General features: G+C 50.2%; 1 protein-coding gene across 1 annotated transcript; it reads right to left on the bottom strand.

Annotated features, from left to right (window-relative positions):
* Positions 1-294: 294 nt before the first annotated feature.
* TCF15 (transcription factor 15) lies at positions 295-6,495 on the bottom strand. The gene is made up of 2 exons (XM_030830595.3): positions 5,961-6,495; positions 295-1,285 (listed from the first exon to the last, which is right to left on the bottom strand). Exons 1-2 carry the CDS (start codon positions 6,477-6,479, stop codon positions 1,211-1,213), a joined length of 594 nt encoding a protein of 197 aa, XP_030686455.1. The 5' UTR covers positions 6,480-6,495; the 3' UTR covers positions 295-1,210.
* Positions 6,496-16,173: the final 9,678 nt, after the last annotated feature.

The following is a 16,173-nucleotide window of genomic DNA, read 5'->3' as shown; positions in this document are numbered from 1 at the left end:
CATGTGGGATCTTCCTGGACCAGGGCTTGAACCCGTGTCCCCTGCATTGGGAGGCGGATTCTTAACCACTGTGCCACCAGGGAAGCCCTGTCATTGTTTCTTTAAATCTTCTCAGCTCCAACATGGGCAAAAGTATCCCGTCAGCACACACGCATTTGCACATGTGAAAAACCACGTGCCTACCTGGCCCTGTTTGTAAAGACGTGGATAAGGGATGGGTTAAAGTATGGTATGTTCACAAAATGGAATAAACAGCTACTGAAGGAATGAAGATACCCTTTACCTTTATGTACTGACTTGGGATAACACCCAAGCTAGATTAAGGAAAAAAAAAATGCACGGAGCAGAAAGTGGGTACACTATGCTACTGTTTGTGTAAAGGGTGGAAGAAAACATATATGTATATTTCTGTATTTGCTTGGTTATTCACAAGGAATAGGGATGTCACAAAAAAACTAGTGGCTGAGCCTGCCTGCGGCGGGAGAACTGTGGCCGGAGGACAAGAGGGAGGGAGACTTTTCACCACATACCCTCTTGTACCTTTTGAATTTTGAACCATGTGGATGAATATATATTCCTTATTCAAAAATAAATAAAATTAAGATTTTTCTTTTTTTTTACCAACCACACCAGACACCCAACAGTTGTTCAGGAAGACAGTGAGGAAAGATTGGTTATCTCGACTTCTAGAGAGGGGGGTCCCCTGCCTTCCCCCAGCTCCACCCCCTCCAGGGCACAGGGTGGCACCTGTGACACCTGTGTCTCTTCCAAGGTCCAGGAGAGGGGCCACCTCTGACCTCTGATGTCCCCAGGCCCCTCCCTTCTTCAGCTGGGAACATTTTTTACTTAAAAATACCTTTTATTTTAAACCCATCAATTCTCTCTGTCTCATACACACACCCACACTCATGCACAGACACACACACATCCTCTGTCAACAACAGTCTTTGTTTTTCCAAAAGTTCTGCCTTGTCTCTGACCAGCCAGGGCTCGGGCCGGCTGCATGGGTCCTCACGGCTCTCCAGGGTGGGGTGGAGATGTCCCAGGGGGCCTGCTCATAGGGTCATGGGCCCAGGCCATTGTCCTCTGGTCCCTACACAAAGAAGGGACCTGGGTTCAGCTCCTGGGGTCTTCCCCTGTTCGCCCAGTGGTTGGCCTCTGGCCTCCTTCTCAGGGTCCTGCTTGGAACAAATGACATATGGGTCCAGGCTCATCTCCGAGGCACTCGAACTGGGGCCACCCCCCTCACCTTCAAGCAGCTGCCCCCCAGGTCGCGACGGCTACCCTGCAGGAAGAGAGAAAGAGGTATTAGGGGGTTCAGTTGGGTCATCATGAACACTGAAACTAACCTCTGTGTCCAGCAATAGGGAACTTGATAAAAAAAAAAAAATCAGTTAGCTGCACAATCAAGTTCTTGCAGAAGGCAGAAGAAACTCTATATGGACTAACAGGGGATGACTCTTTATGGACTAATATCGTTTAAGGACGAAAGCAAGGACTGAGTGCATGTTCCTGTGTGCTGAGATGTCCAGAGAGAAGGGCACACGGGAAATCACTAACGGGTTTCCTCAGAGGAGAGGAATGTGATGAGGAGACAGGATGGGAGGAAGCCTTTTTTTTTTTTAACTCTATATACTTTTTTACTTTTTTCATTTCTTCCTCGTGTGATTTGTTGCTTTTAAAAAAAATCCAGTATAGTTTAAATCATAGTATTTTACACTCAAGGGAAGAACACACCCCACAGTGGTTCTCCCACTGCCTGGCTGTATACCCAGTGGCCTGCTCGTCAACCTCAAAAGTAGATTCTGGAATTCCGGCCTCCCTGCCTTCATTCAGGGTGTTCCCTCTGCCAGGAATATGCTCTCTGGTCCTATCCTAGGAAGATTTCTCTATTCCTGCAATTCCTAGCACTTCTTGCCTTTCTGGGGCCAGGATAAAGCCCAGAAGGGGAAGATGGGGTCTCTCCTGTGTTCTCCCATCAGGCTGGGAGCTCAAGGGGGTGGTCGGGGAAAGTCTTTCACTCTGTAGTCCCAGTTCCAGCCCAGGGACTGGCGTGGAGCAGTTGCCAACCAACGCCGCTTGGATCAGGGGTGTCCACTGGGAGACAAGGTAATGGTGGCAGCCCTGGAAGCCACCTGCCCCTCACGCTGCAGGGGCAGTCTCTACCCACTGTCCTGAGGTCTGACATGTGGGTTTCATCCTCACTGTAAGCCAGCGAGATCACAGGCCTTCGCGTACCCCCTCTGTTGCAGCCTCCAGCGTTGCATGGCTGGCTCAGAGGCACCCAGCCAGTTGGTAAAAAGGGCTGGGCTAGAAAAATCCATGTTGTCCAACAGTCTGTCCTGTTTCTAAGACACAATGGTGTCTGCAATCCCACTGTAAATACTCACCCCCGAACCTGACTAGGAGATAATGGGGCCGGCATTTTTCTCAGCCGTCTAGAGAAACAGCTGACCATCTCGGAGCTCTGCCCGCTGCCCCGCTCCACTCCTGGGCCCAGGTTGGGGCAGATCCATCCAGATGCGAGCCCAGCCTCCCTTGAGGCTCTCCGGGCCCAGGGACAGTGTGTTCATTCACAGGCAGGGCTATTTTGAGGGCTGAGGCCACAGTCCCAGCAGAGCCTGGGGCTTGGGCTTCTCAGACAAACTCTGGCAAGAGTGGCTGAGAAGGGCGGATGGGGGTGGGGGGTGTAGTGTTGAGGTTGGAGGACAGAAAACCGGCCTCCCACCTTTTCACTCTAAGTCCTCAGGGTAAGGGAGAGCCACCTCCACCCCAAGTCTGGCAGTCATTGCGAGACCTGTGTCCCCTGAGGATGCTGGGACTGTTCAGCTCCCTGAACCTCAGTTTCTTCATCTATGAAATGGGGACAAAACGATTCTACTTGCCACCCCAGGGTGCAATGAAATGCAACTGCAGCTGTGAAGGAGCCTTGTAACTGCCAAACGCATTTAGGAGAAGCCTTGACTAGGCCCCAGCTTCTTTGTCTCTTTGTGCCTCAGCGCCAAGGGCTCGGGAAGCACTGTAGTTAGGCGGTGGCTAGAGTGAAACAGATCTGGGCTTCAACCCCTGCTCTGCCTTGGATTACCTGTCAGACCTCAGGCAAGTGACTTCAGCTCATTGAGCCTCGGTTTCCCCATGTGTAAAGTTAGTTACTGTGAGGATTACACACGTTAACGCAGGTAAAGCCCTTAGCACAGTGTCAGGAATATAGTAAGTGTTCAATGAATGTTCGCAAGTATTAACATCAGCATCATCTGGTGATGGGACCTCCTTGCCCCACTGCCCTCTGTGCCACCTCTGCTCCTGAGCTGCTACGCCAAGCGGGGAAGGCCTTACAAGACGACCCTATCTGACCCCCACCCCCAGGTGACAAAAGGGAAAACAGGGCAGAGACAAGACCCTCCTTTCCACCTCCCCTTGCTATTTCTACCACAGAGGGCCACACCTAACCCCTCCTTAAACAGGAAGATGCTACAGGGAGCTATTTCTATGGTGACCCCAACCCCAGACCAGCCAGCTGGGAACAAGGTGGTGGCTCAGGGTGAAGGGATAGGGTCTGGGGCCTTGGAGCTCTCTGGTCACCAGAGCTGAGAAGGAAGGCTCCCACAGGCTCCCCAAGACAGCCAGTTTTCTTCTAGTCGAGTCCTCAAGTCTTTGCGGGCCAGAGCCAGCCAGGATCACCCCTTTTGCTTATTCCCAGAGGAGCCTGTGTGCTTGAGAGCATGGCTTCCACAGCCAAATTTGGCTGGGTTCTAGGTCCTGTAGACAGATCCCGGGGAAGCAGCCAGACCCAGGCGAGGCCCTGTGATCTGTGGGACAGGCCTGAGACCAGCAGAGAAGCCCCCAGTCTACCTGCTGTGGGGGGCAGGCACCTGATGGACACACCCTCTCCCCGAGGGCCCTCCCACATGAACCTTTCCCACGTCCCAGTTGGGCAGGCCTGAGTGCGAATCCTGACTCCATCATGGGCGGTGTCTCTGAACCAGTGACAGCATCTCTAAGCAGTTGGGGATAACCAGAGCACCTCCTTCTCCAGCTGCTGGGGGGTTTTAATGGTAACACGTGGAGAGCACTTAGCACGAGAGATCAGTGCTCATCAAGACTGCTGACACTGCTGTCACTGGCCAGTCTTCACCTCCCTTCTATGCGTTGCCACCTTCAACGTCTACCCTTTTCCTTTTCTAGGCTCTAGCTCTCACTGTGTCCTGCTCCTAGAACACCTTCCCCTACTGCCTCAACCTGCCTGCTTCCATCCCCAAGCCTCTGTCAGGAACTTAGCCACTGGGTCAGGGGCTTCCTCTGGCCCTGACAGTCCCTTTGTGCGCCCCCCTCCCCATCAGACCACAACATCTCTGTTTTCACCTCCAGGCCCTGCCCTGGCCCCGCAATTGGAGTTCCTGACAGTGGTGGATGGGCATCCACAACCTGCTTCTCTGGGAATGTTTTCAGAGTCGACAAAAAACAGCTGTCGGGTAGTTAAGGTTTGCTGAACTGAGTGAATAGGTGAAAAGCAGTCAGGGAGTATTGCCGAGGGCCCACAGACCAGGGCCCACAGCTGGGAGGATCAGGGACCCCGGAGAGGGTTCAAATCGGAACCGAAAAAGACTGACTTAGGGAAACTGAGGCAGCAATGGCAGGTGAGAGGCCAGAAGGGGGTGGTCTGAGGCCACGACACAGAGGCTTCCCCAGAACAGAGTGAAGAGGGGAGCTGGGGAAGTTGTGAGAACCAAAGACTAGGGGACCCAGAGGCGTGACTCCAATCCCCCATGACTTTTTTTTTTTAATTTTTATTTTATACTGGAGCATAGTTGATTAACAATGTTGTGTTAGTTTCCGGTGTACAGCAAAGTGATTCAGTTATACCTGTACATGTATCTATTCTTTTTCAAATCTTTTTCCCATTTAGGTTATTACAGAATACTGAGCAGAGTTCCCTGTGCTCCCATACTCTTTCATTTTCCAAAAGGCCACAGGGGCCAGTCAGGGACTCTCTCAGCCTCAGTTTCCCCAGCTGTAAATATTAGCTGCTAGAATCCAAAGCTCTCACGAGACAAGCCTCCTTATTCTAAGAAAAGCCCAGGCCAGAAAGGGGAAAGGCTGGGGATGAAGCAGGCTCCTTGGGGCCTGTGCAGGAAGGCCAGCTTTCAACCAGGAGCACCCCCCAGCAACCTCTGCGGCTACTCAGCCCCGTCCGTCCCCTACCAGCCTGGTTCTCATCCTTACTTAGGAGAGACCACAGGAGCTTACCTCCAGCTCTGCCCGGCTGACTCAACAGTGCCCTTCCCCAGCACTCCATCTCTTTGGGGGCTGAGTATCCTCAAAAGACCCCCTGCTTCACACCTACTGCTCATCAGCTGGGTACCTCAGGCTCTTGACTGCGGCTGTGCATCCCCTTTTCTTCTCAGTCTCCTGCCCTTGGGTCAGTCTCAGGATGCGGGACAATTATTTTACGGTAAGGGCAGCTCAGGGCAACACATACCAGCAAACCCAGAGCCTGCATTCTGGCTTTCGAGCTGTGTAACATGGGCACCCCTCTGAGCCCCAGGTCCTCACCAGTGATAAAACGGGCAGAACTACCTGCCTGACGGGGTTCTTGTGAAGGTAAAAAGAAAACCAGGAACGCGCGCCCGTACATAGGAAGAGCTCAATAAATGACAGCCTTTGTTATGATTTCCCCACACGCTCTTCCCAGCACACTCCTAGTGGGAGGGGGTGTCCTTCGATGAGCAATCTCCATCCTCTATATCACGCCCAAGCTCTGGGCTTCCCTGCACCCCTTGTTTGGGGAACATTGTGAGCGGTTCTGTTCCACACCAAACTCTGGGCCTGGAGGGCTGCACCCCCGACGACTCCACGTCTCTTTCCCCTCTCTTCATTGGGGTCTCGGCCCCTCTTTTGCTCCGTAAGAAGCCCGTTCCCTGACCCTGCGGCCGCAGTACTGGAGCGCCGCGCGCACTCACCCCCTTGCGCTGGTTGCTGAGGCAGAAGGTGCAGATGGAACGCGGCTGGCGGCCGCCGTCGGGGGCGGCTGGGACCGCGCTCTTGGCGGTGCCCGCCGCTCGGAAGCACGGCTGCCCGTCGTCGGCCGCGTCGCCCAGCAGCAGCACGTTGGCCAGGTGCGCGATGTAGCTGGACGCCAAGCGCAGCGTCTCGATCTTGGATAGCTTGCGGTCCACCGGCTCGGTGGGGATGAGCGTGCGCAGCGCCGTGAAGGCCGTGTTCACGCTCTGCGTGCGGTCCCGCTCCCGCGCGTTGGCCGCCTGCCGCTGTCGCACCACCACCACCGGGCCCGCGCTGCTGGACGCCCGCCGCCCGCCCCCGGGGCCCGGACCGCGCCGTGCCGCCTCCAGGCCCTCGCAGCAGCCGAACGACTGGTCGGAGGCGTCGCTCTCGCTGCGGTTCTCCTCGTCCTCGCTCAGTAGCCGCACGTCCGGGTACAGCACGTGCGCGCCGACGGGGCGCAGCAGCGCGAACGCCATGGGCGGCCGGCCGCTTCCCTTGGTGCGCAGCGTCCCAGCGTCTGCCACGCCCCGCCGTGCGCTCCCGCGCGCTCCCACGGCTCAGCTGGCCACCGCCTTATAGCCGAGGGAGGGGCCAGTCCCGAGGCCGCCCCGGCCGGGGCGGGGGACTCCGCCCTGGCCAATGGGGAGGCGCCCGCCGCGCCCCGGCCAATGGCTACGGGCCCTTCGCCCCAGTTCCCCAGGTTGAAAGCGGCCCGCGAGCTGGTGGCCCGCCCTGAAAGCTCTGGATCCCCGCGGGCGAGCGGGGCAAAAGCCGGAGGTCGGGGTGGGTTGGGTGGGTGGAGTGGGCTGTGCCCAGATCCGGACTCATCTTCAGCCTAGACCGCAGGGAGGCTGCGGGCAGGTCCCTTCTCCCCTCCTGGCTTCAGTTTCCTCATTCGAAAAGAAGATTGCAGAGAAAGCAACTCGGGTTTTTCCTCCCTCAAATTCTAATACTGTGGTTCTGCAACTTTCGTGTAAGAATTAGGGAAGGGGGGGCTTTTGACTTGATAAATTCCCGGATTCCCCCCAATCTGATTCAGCCGACCCAGGATTTTTCATTATGTACAGGATGGTGGTGTCAGTGGAGAACAGTTGGAGAAACACTATAAACTTTCCAAATAAGGACTCGATGGTGTCACATCCCTGACGACAAACTTAAAAAAAAAAAAAAAAGCAGAACAAAAACAAAACACGCAAACGCCAGTAACTCCATTCATTCATTTATTCAACAAATATTTATTGGGTCCCTGCTATGCCAGGCACGGTTTTAGGTGAGAATAGAAATGTGAACAAAACAAACTCTTTGCTTTCACAGAGTTGACATTTTGGTTGAGGTCCTACCACCAAAATGGTTGTGCCAGACACAGTGCTGAGTGCTTTACTGATCTTTACTTTCCTCTGCTGAAGTTGTGGGGAAGAACCTCTGATTTACAGATAAGAGAGCTCTGGCCTTCAGGGTGAGTGAGGGCAGTGGTCCCAGCCTGTTTGGGACCCACTATCACCCCTGTCCTGTCTCCACCCCAGTAAAATACAAGTTTCTCTCCCTTACTCCCCACAATCCCATCCTGGACTGCAGCAGCCTCCCTGGCTCCAAATCCTCACACTCCCCTTCCCTCTGCTTGAAGTGCCAACACCACCCCCTCAAAAAACTCACACTTACGAAGAGAGGGGGTGGGGGGGAATATATTCCCTCATCGCCTTCCTTCCTTTTGGAAACCTTAGATTGTTCAGCCTGACATCTGACATGTCCTCTTCCTCAGAGGCCCTGGGAAGAATTACTGAGCTGATGATGGTTGTTGGGGTCCCCAGGTCGCTCATGCCCCTTTCCCAGCTCCATCCTGGGGACCGGCCAAGCCTGTATTTGCTTGGCCTTGACAATAACTTTCTCTTTAGCCCAAACGGCAGCCCATGCGGCAGAAGGAGCACAGGGAGTGAAGTCGGAAGGTTTCTAGGTGCGTTTCGGCTCCATCTTCCTTCTGGGCATCAGTTTTCTTGACGATGCCTCCCAGCTCTGCCATGCTGTGCATTCCTGTCTCCCAGACCCAGGCCAGAATGGGGGAGAGATGGGAAGCTGGCTGCTGGGAGAGCAGTCCCTGAAGTCTTCAGGCCCTAGGGTCTTCAGGAAGGTCTCTTCCCACACCTGGCTCTCCCCCCTTCATTTGACCGTGACCCCAGCCAGGCTGGGCTTTGGGAAGGAGGAGAAGGAGGCTGCGAGGCCCCCTCCCTGCAGGGCCAGCCCCACACACAGCCCCAGGCCAAGCTGCTGCTTCCTGAGCCGATGAATTATTACCGGGAGATTTCCTTCCCTGTCTGCGCCTCCTCACAGGGGCTCTCGTTCCCTTCACTTTCGCTTCCCCCCCCCTCCCCCTCTCTTCTGCTCTGGACCCTCAGGCGGCTTGAAATTCCTCAGTCCAGCCCCCTCCCTTTCCAGCACGACCTGGAGGAACCAAATAGGGCGTGAACTGGGCCCGGAAGGTGGGGAGGGGGCTTCCTTGGAAGGCGCATTCATTCATTCGCTCCTCAGGCAGGTTTTGACACAGGCGACCCTGGGAGTAAAATAAAACCATGAATGAGACTCAGGGCCTTCTGCAGCCCAGAGGGGAAGGCGAGCTGTAAACAAAGAATTCCAGGACAATGTGGTCGGTGCAAGCCAGGGCCTGGCATCAGAGAGACCCGGTTCCGGCCCAAGGTTAGCAGCCTCTTGGAGTCTCAGCTTCCTGCTCTGAAGACGGAGGGGTAATAATAGTACTTATTCCCAGAGCTGATGGTGAGTTTATGCCAGGAATGCCAGGGCCTGGCACACGGAGTGCGAAACACCCGAGAGCAGTTTGTGCCAGTGGTGTCAGGGGCTGGGGCCCGCCGCTGAGGAGCACCCTGCCTGGGAAGGGACTGAGCAGCTTGGACTCTTCTAGGACTTGTCCCTGGGAGTGGGGAGGGGGCTTCTGCCACAGTCTCAGCCCACCCGCACAAGGCTTTCAGCTCCTCTCCTCCTCTGTTCCTCACCCTGCGGCAGCCACACGGGCCTCCTTGCTATCCCTGGAGCCCACTTCTGCCCGGCACCCACTGTCCCCAGATATTCCCATAGCTAATTCCCTTATTTCCGTCCCATCTTCCCTCAAATCTCATCTCCTCAGGGAGGCCTCCCCTACCCCTCAGCACTCCTCTGGCTCTCCCTCTCCCCTTCCCCTGCTCTACTTCTTTCCAGAGTATTCATCATTACTTCCACTCATTCATTTATTCATTCATCCACAAATGTTAATTGAGTACCTACTATGCACCAGGCACGGTTCTGGGTACTGGGAATACGGTGGCAAACACACTACATATTTATTTGTCTGCCAGCTGTCTATCTGCACCAGAAAATAAACTTCTTGGGGCAGCGACTTTGTATCAATATTTTGCTCATCTCACTTCCTCCTCACCACAACCTTCTGAGGTAGGTATTGTTATTCCCATGTTACAGATGAAGAAACTGAGGTTCCGAGAGGGGAAAGTGACTCGCCAAGGTCACTCCGGGGCCAGCGGAGGAACTCAGCTCAGTCTTCCTCAGCCACACGGCCTCTCAGGCAGCCCAGAGGCATGTGAGAGCTGAGTAGGAGTCCACCAGGTAAGAGGAGGAGGGTCTTACAGGGTGAGAGAACAGCAGCTGGCCCCGGCCTTCCTGACCAGGGCACCCCAGCCTTCAGTCCCGCTGAAGCACTTGCAGTTCCTCCGAGGCACCAGCTTTGCCCTGTCTGTCCACCTCTTCTGGAGACCCATCCCTTCAGGTCTGACCAGACAGACGACCCTACTCCTCCACCAAAGTTCAGCGTAGCTCCTCAGGGAAGCCTGCTCTGTGGCTCCTCCCAAACCTTGGTGCAAAGTCTTGTGCTGACACACTGTGTTTTGACTTCTCTCCCTGATTCCCCACTCCATTTCCCTCCCCCCACAAGTGCACCCACTCTATTTTTTTAAAAACAATTTTTTAAGAGCAATTTTAGGTTTAAACAAAATTGAGAAGTACAGAAATGTCTCATAGACCCCTTGTCCCCACAAATGAATAGCCTCGCTGTTACCAACACCTCCCAGCAGAGTGGTACATTTGTTACAATTGATGACTCTGTTGTACATTGACACATCATTATCACGCAGAGATTCACTCTTGGTGTTGTACATTCTATGGGTCTGGACAAATGTATGCTGACATATATCCATGATTATAGTAGCATACAGAATATTTTCACTGCCCTAGAATTCTGTGTTCTGCCTGTTCATCTACACCCCAATCCCTGCAACCACTGATCTTTTTATTGTCTCCATAGTTTTGCCTTTTCCAGAATGTCATAGAGTTAGAATCATACAGTATGTAGCCTTTTCGGATTGACTTCTTTCACTTAGCAATATGTATTTAGTGTTCCTCTATATCTTTTCATGGCTTGAAACCTTTTATTTTTTTTTTCAGCGCTGAATAATATTACCTTGTCTAGAGGTACCACAATTTATCCATTTACCTACTGAGGGACATCTTGGCTGCCTCCAGGTTTTTGCAATTAAGAATCAGGCTGCTATAAACATCTGTGTGCAGGTTTTGGATGGATATAATTTTCAGTTCCTTTGGGTAAATACCAAGGAGTGCAATTGCTCGATCATATGACAAGAGTATGTTTAATTTTATGAGGAACCACCCAACTGTCTTCCAAAGTGGTTGTACCATTTTGCGTTCCCACCAGCAATAGGTAAGAGTTCCTGTTTCTCCATATTCTCGTCAGCATTTGGTATAGTCAGTGTTCCAGGTTGTGGCCATTCTCATAGGTGTGTAGTGATATGTCATTGTTGTTTTAATTTGCATCTCCCTGATGATGTATGACGTGGAGCATCTTTTCATATGCTTATTTGCCATCTGTATACCTTCTTTAGTGAGGTGTCTGCTAAGGTCTTTGGCCCAATTTTTAAAAGGGTTATTTTCTTATGGTTGAGTTTTAAGAGTTCTTTGTATATTTTGGATAACTAATCCTTTATAAGATGGGTCTTTTGCAAATATTTTCTCCCAGTCTATGGTTTGTCTTGTCATTCTCTTGACATTGTCTTCTGCAGAGCAGAAGTTTATAATCTTAATGAAGTCTAGCTTCTCAATTATTTCTTTCATGGGTCGTGTCTTTGGTATCATATCTAAAAAGTCATTACCATACCCAATGTCATCTATGTTTTCGCCTATGTTATATTCCAAGAGTTTTATAGTTCTGTGTTTTACATTTAGGGCTAGGATCTATACTGACTTATTTTTTGTGAAGGGTGTAAGGTCTCTGTCTAGATTCATCTTCCTGCATGTGGATGTCCAATTGTTCCAGCACCACTGGCTGAAGAGACTATCTTTGCTCCATTGTATTGCTTTTGCTCCTTTGTCAAAGATCAGTTGACTATATTTATGTGGGTCTATTTCTGGGCTGTCTATTCTCTTCCATTGATCTATTTGTCTATTCTTTCACCAATACCACACTTTTAAAAAATATATATATTTATTTATTTAGGCTGCTCCAGGTCTTAGTTGCGACATGCAGGATCTTTAGTTGTGGCATGTGGATTCTTAGTTGTGGCATGTGGACTTCTTACTTGTGGCATGTGGATTCCTAGTTGCAGCACGTGGACTCTTAGTTGTGGCACACAGACTCTTTAGTTGCGGTATGCAGACTCTCAGTTGCAGCACGCAGACTCTATAGTTATGACACGTGGACTCTTAGTTGTGGCATGTGGACTCTAGTTGCGGCAGTGGACTTCTTAGTTGTGGCATGCGGACTCTTAGTTGCAGCATGTGGACTCTTGGTTGTGGCATGTGGACTCTTAGCTGCGGCATGCGGACGCTTTAGTTGCGGCATGTGGACTCTTAGTTGTGGCATGCAGACTATTTGTGGCATGAGGACTTCTTAGTTGCAGCATGTGGACTCTTAGTTGCAGCATTGGACTCTTTAGTTGGGGCATGCGGACTCAGTTGTGGCATGCAGACTCTTAGTTGTGGCATGAGGACTCTTAGTTGCGGCATGCGGACTTTTAGTTGTGGTATGCAGACTCTTAGTTGCATCATGCATGTGGGATCTAGTTCCCCAACCAGGGATTGAACCTGGGCCCGCTGCTTTGGGAGCATGGAGTCTTACCCACTGGACCACCAGGGAAGTCCCTCCCACACTGTCTTGACTACTGTAGCTTTATTGTAAGTCTTGAAGTCAGGTAGTGTCAGTCCTCTGACGTTCTCCTTTAGTATTGCATTGGATATTCTGGATTTACTCTAATATTTTTGATGTATGTCTTTGAATACGTGGGTGTTCTTATAAAATATAATGGTGCTGATTTGTGTGAGTGGGTTATTAACTTACACAAATGGTAGCTTCCATAGGTTTGTTTCTAGGTTGTTTGTTACTTGTCACTGTGCTCTGTGTGCTGAGTCTAACTGGAGTTCATTGCTTCTACCTGCTGCTTAGTATGCATGGTGTACATGTCTCCACCATGCCTCCTTTGTTTACTCCCTGAACAATGGACACTGTAGTTACCTCCAGCTCCCACCTCCCCAAAGCTATGATAACCTGTGGTGCATGACTCCTGTGTGTGTTTCTCTGGCATATACACCCAGAAGGAGGATTCTGGAAGTGGAGAGTATACACATAGCCTGAGTGCTGTCTGACTACATTTTAAGATGGCTGCTGCAGTCCTCATGTCCAGCAGGGCATGTGGAACCACTTTCCCCCACATCATCCCTGGCACTTGGAATTATCTGACTTTCTGTTTTAATCTGAATTTCTCTGAAGACAGAGAAGTGGCTTGTTTTCCATCTCACTGTGCTTGCGTTCCCAACTAGACTATGAATTCTCCAGGGCAGGGAAGTTATCCCGGAATCTTAGGCCAGATCCTGGCTATTGTGGACAATAGTGAATGTTTATTGTATGAATGGATGAGTTAAAAGGCTGATACACAGCCTCCTAAACCTACTTTGTACCAAACCTTGACCTAGATGGTAGTGGTACAAGTGTTTGTGTGTAAACAAGGGGACACACAAAAGAGGGCAAAAAGTCCTACACCTCAATCTACTTGGAAAAAAAGACTAATGATAGTTAGCATTTAATGCAGGCCTACTTTGTGCCAAGAGTTCATAGATATATTAATCACAACCTTAAGTTCAGTTAGGCAAAATAAAAGTGTATTTCTCTTTCACATTCAAGGCATTTGCAGGTAGGGCTGATCTGGCATTCTATAGTATATATAGCCTCCGATGATCCTTGTTCCCTGGTGTTACTCCCTTGTGTAGATACCACCCCCCATTGAATCAGATCTGGCTTGTATGGCAGAAATGACAGCATGTGACCTCTGAATCTAGGTGATAAAGGTATAGGCAGACCTCAGAGATAGTGCGGGTTCCATTCCAGACCACAGTAATGAAATCAATACTGCAAAAAATTGAACCACACAAATTTTTTTGTTTCCCAGTGCATATAAAAGTCATGTTTACACTATATTGTAGTCTATTAAGTGTGGAATGGCATTAGGTCTAGAACATACCTTAGTTTAAAAATAATGCTTTGAGAAAAATGGCACCAATAGACTTGCTTGACGAAGGGTTGCCATAAATCTTCAATTTGTAAAAAATGCATTATCTGTGAAGTGCAATAAAGGGAAGTACAATAAAACAAGGTCTGCCTGTGTTTAGTTTCTGCCTTGTTCCCTTGAATCACGGAGATGGCAGCCACCATGCTATGAGACATTCAAGTTGTCCTGTGGAGAGACCCATGTAGAGAGGAACTGAGGCCCCCAGCCTAGAGCCAGCACCAACTTGGGACCTTCTGAGTGAGCTTCCTTTGATGTGGATTCTGGATTCCTGACCTGCAAGAACTGTGAAAAATAACAAAGAAAGAAATATAAAGATAATAAATAATCATTGATGTTGTAAGCCCCTAAGTTTAGGGTATTTTGTTGTGTAACATTAACTCACTAAAGCAGATGGTGTCAGGGACCCAGGATCTGCCTATCTTTTTGCTCTCTCATATGTGACTTCCACTCCCTAGGTTGTCTCATGGACCAGTATGGCTGCTGGAGTCACTCTGTCTGCATTCCAACTGGCGAAAAAGGAGAAAAAGGCAGAGGAAGGAAGGGCACACTTCATCAGTTGAGGACACTTGTCTGGGAGTTATAGCCTCACTTCTGCTCACATCCCATTGGCCAGACCTTGTCATTTGACCATACTTTACTGAAAAGGAGGCTAAGAAATGTAGTCCTCATTGCTGGGTTTCTTTTAGTAGAGAAGAGTAGAAGAATAGATACCAGAAGCAGCTAGTGATGCCTGCCAGAGGTGTTATCTCTGGATATAATACAGTGTCACATGGTTAAATTTGCAGATTCAGGAGCCTGTCTGTGTTCAGCTCTGCCACTTACCATCCCTGTGATCTTGAAAAATTTACTGAATTTCTCTGTGCCTCAGTTTCCTCGTCTGTGAAACATGGGTTATAAGAGAGCCTGCCTTTAGAGGGTTATTGTGAAGATTAAATGACTCAAAATACATAGCGTTTGTACCAGTCCTGGCACTTGGCATGTGCTGTATAAGTGTTAACTGTTATCATCATTTAATCCTTATAAGAGGTTTTCTCAATTTGGCCTGATAGCAATTTTTCCCACTTTCATCATCCCATTGAAATTCTTAGAGAGCAAGATACCCAGGGCAGTACCCGGCACCTTATATGCATCCAGAAATATCTGTTGAATAAACATTTAAACTGTCCTTCCATAGGGATGCCAGGTTTTGTTTTGTTCTGTTGTTCTGTTCAGGTTAATAAAACGTGCCATTGACCCCATCCACGTGGTTCCTCTGGTGTGGAGCTGGTGTCTTTGATTCTATCAAAAGAGCTCAGTCTATCTAAGGTCCCTCCAGGCCTCTTTTTTTCTTTTTCTTTTTTTTGCCTCGTTGAGCAGCATGCGCGGGATCTTAGTTCCCCGACCAGGGATGTATTTATTTATTTATTTGGTTGTGCCAGGTCTTAGTTGCGGCAGCGGGCTCCTTAGTTGTGGCATGCGAACTCTCAGTTGTGGCATGCATGTGGGATCTAGTTCCCTGATCAGGGATTGAACCTGGGTCCCCTGAACTGGGAGCACGGAATCTTAACCATGGACTGCCAGTGAAGTCCCCAGGCCATTATTTTTAGGAGTGAATTCTTGGGAACTCTTGTTCTGGAAGATGCCCAGAGTTCCATGATAAGAAAAAGTCTGGGAAACTGCATTTTGCATCTGCCGTCTAGAGAGGTGCAGACATTAGCATATTAAATGAGAAACCCTGCACAAGTAACCTCCTTAGGTCTCATTTCAGTGTTCATTTTCTAGACTTATTTGACCACAGACTCTCCCCCACAACCCCCACCCCCACCCCGCCCTGCACAGACACCCAGTAGAGAACACAGTTTAGTGGACATTTCTCCAACTGTTGTCAATGACAACCACCTCGGTGTGAGGGGTTATCCCATTCTTTCTTGAGAGCTCATTGGATGGGGGTGACAGGGGAGTGAGCAGGTGGGTGCTGTACCAGGCAGAGCTGCGTTAAGAGAGGGAGTCCAGGCATTTTCCCGGAGCCCCACTCTCTAGAGGACACCAAAACATCATTAGAAATGTAACATGTTGTGGGGAAAATATGTTTCTTGGCACTTCTATCAGGGAAAGAGCAATGAAAATGGAAAGAATATTGAGGGATTACTATATGCCAGGCACTCTTCTAAACACTTGTAGGCATTTTCTCATTTAATCCTCAGAGCAGCCCCATGAACTAAGTACTAGTAATATTCCCATTTAACAGATGAGTAGAGTCAGGAACAGAGAGATTAAGTAACTTGCCGAAGGTCACACAGCTAGGGAGTGACAGGAATTCTTTGATAAATGGCTTATGATGGGGATGAGGAGGGAAGAGCTGCACTCTAGGGTAGTTTAAACTCAGATGCTCACAAAACTCCACCCCAGGGGGAATCAGCCTGTTAACGGCAGTGTTCTGATTTTGTGGAGTAGGGGGTACAAATTTGGGGCCAAGGTGGAATTGCTCAGTAACAGAGAAGAGGCGGCTGTGGCCATGGGTGTTCTCCTTCAGCTCCATCCCTCTAAAGGAATATCAGTCTGATGTTTAGAGACCATCAAGTTGAAGAAAGTACTAAATAATTTAGCCTGCCCAGGTACC

The sequence above is a fragment of the Globicephala melas genome, chromosome 15 (assembly GCF_963455315.2).
Source record: "Globicephala melas chromosome 15, mGloMel1.2, whole genome shotgun sequence".
NCBI lineage: Eukaryota > Metazoa > Chordata > Mammalia > Artiodactyla > Delphinidae > Globicephala > Globicephala melas.
The sequence above is the reverse complement of the archived record's forward strand: the minus strand, read 5'-3'. Positions and strand labels throughout refer to the sequence as shown.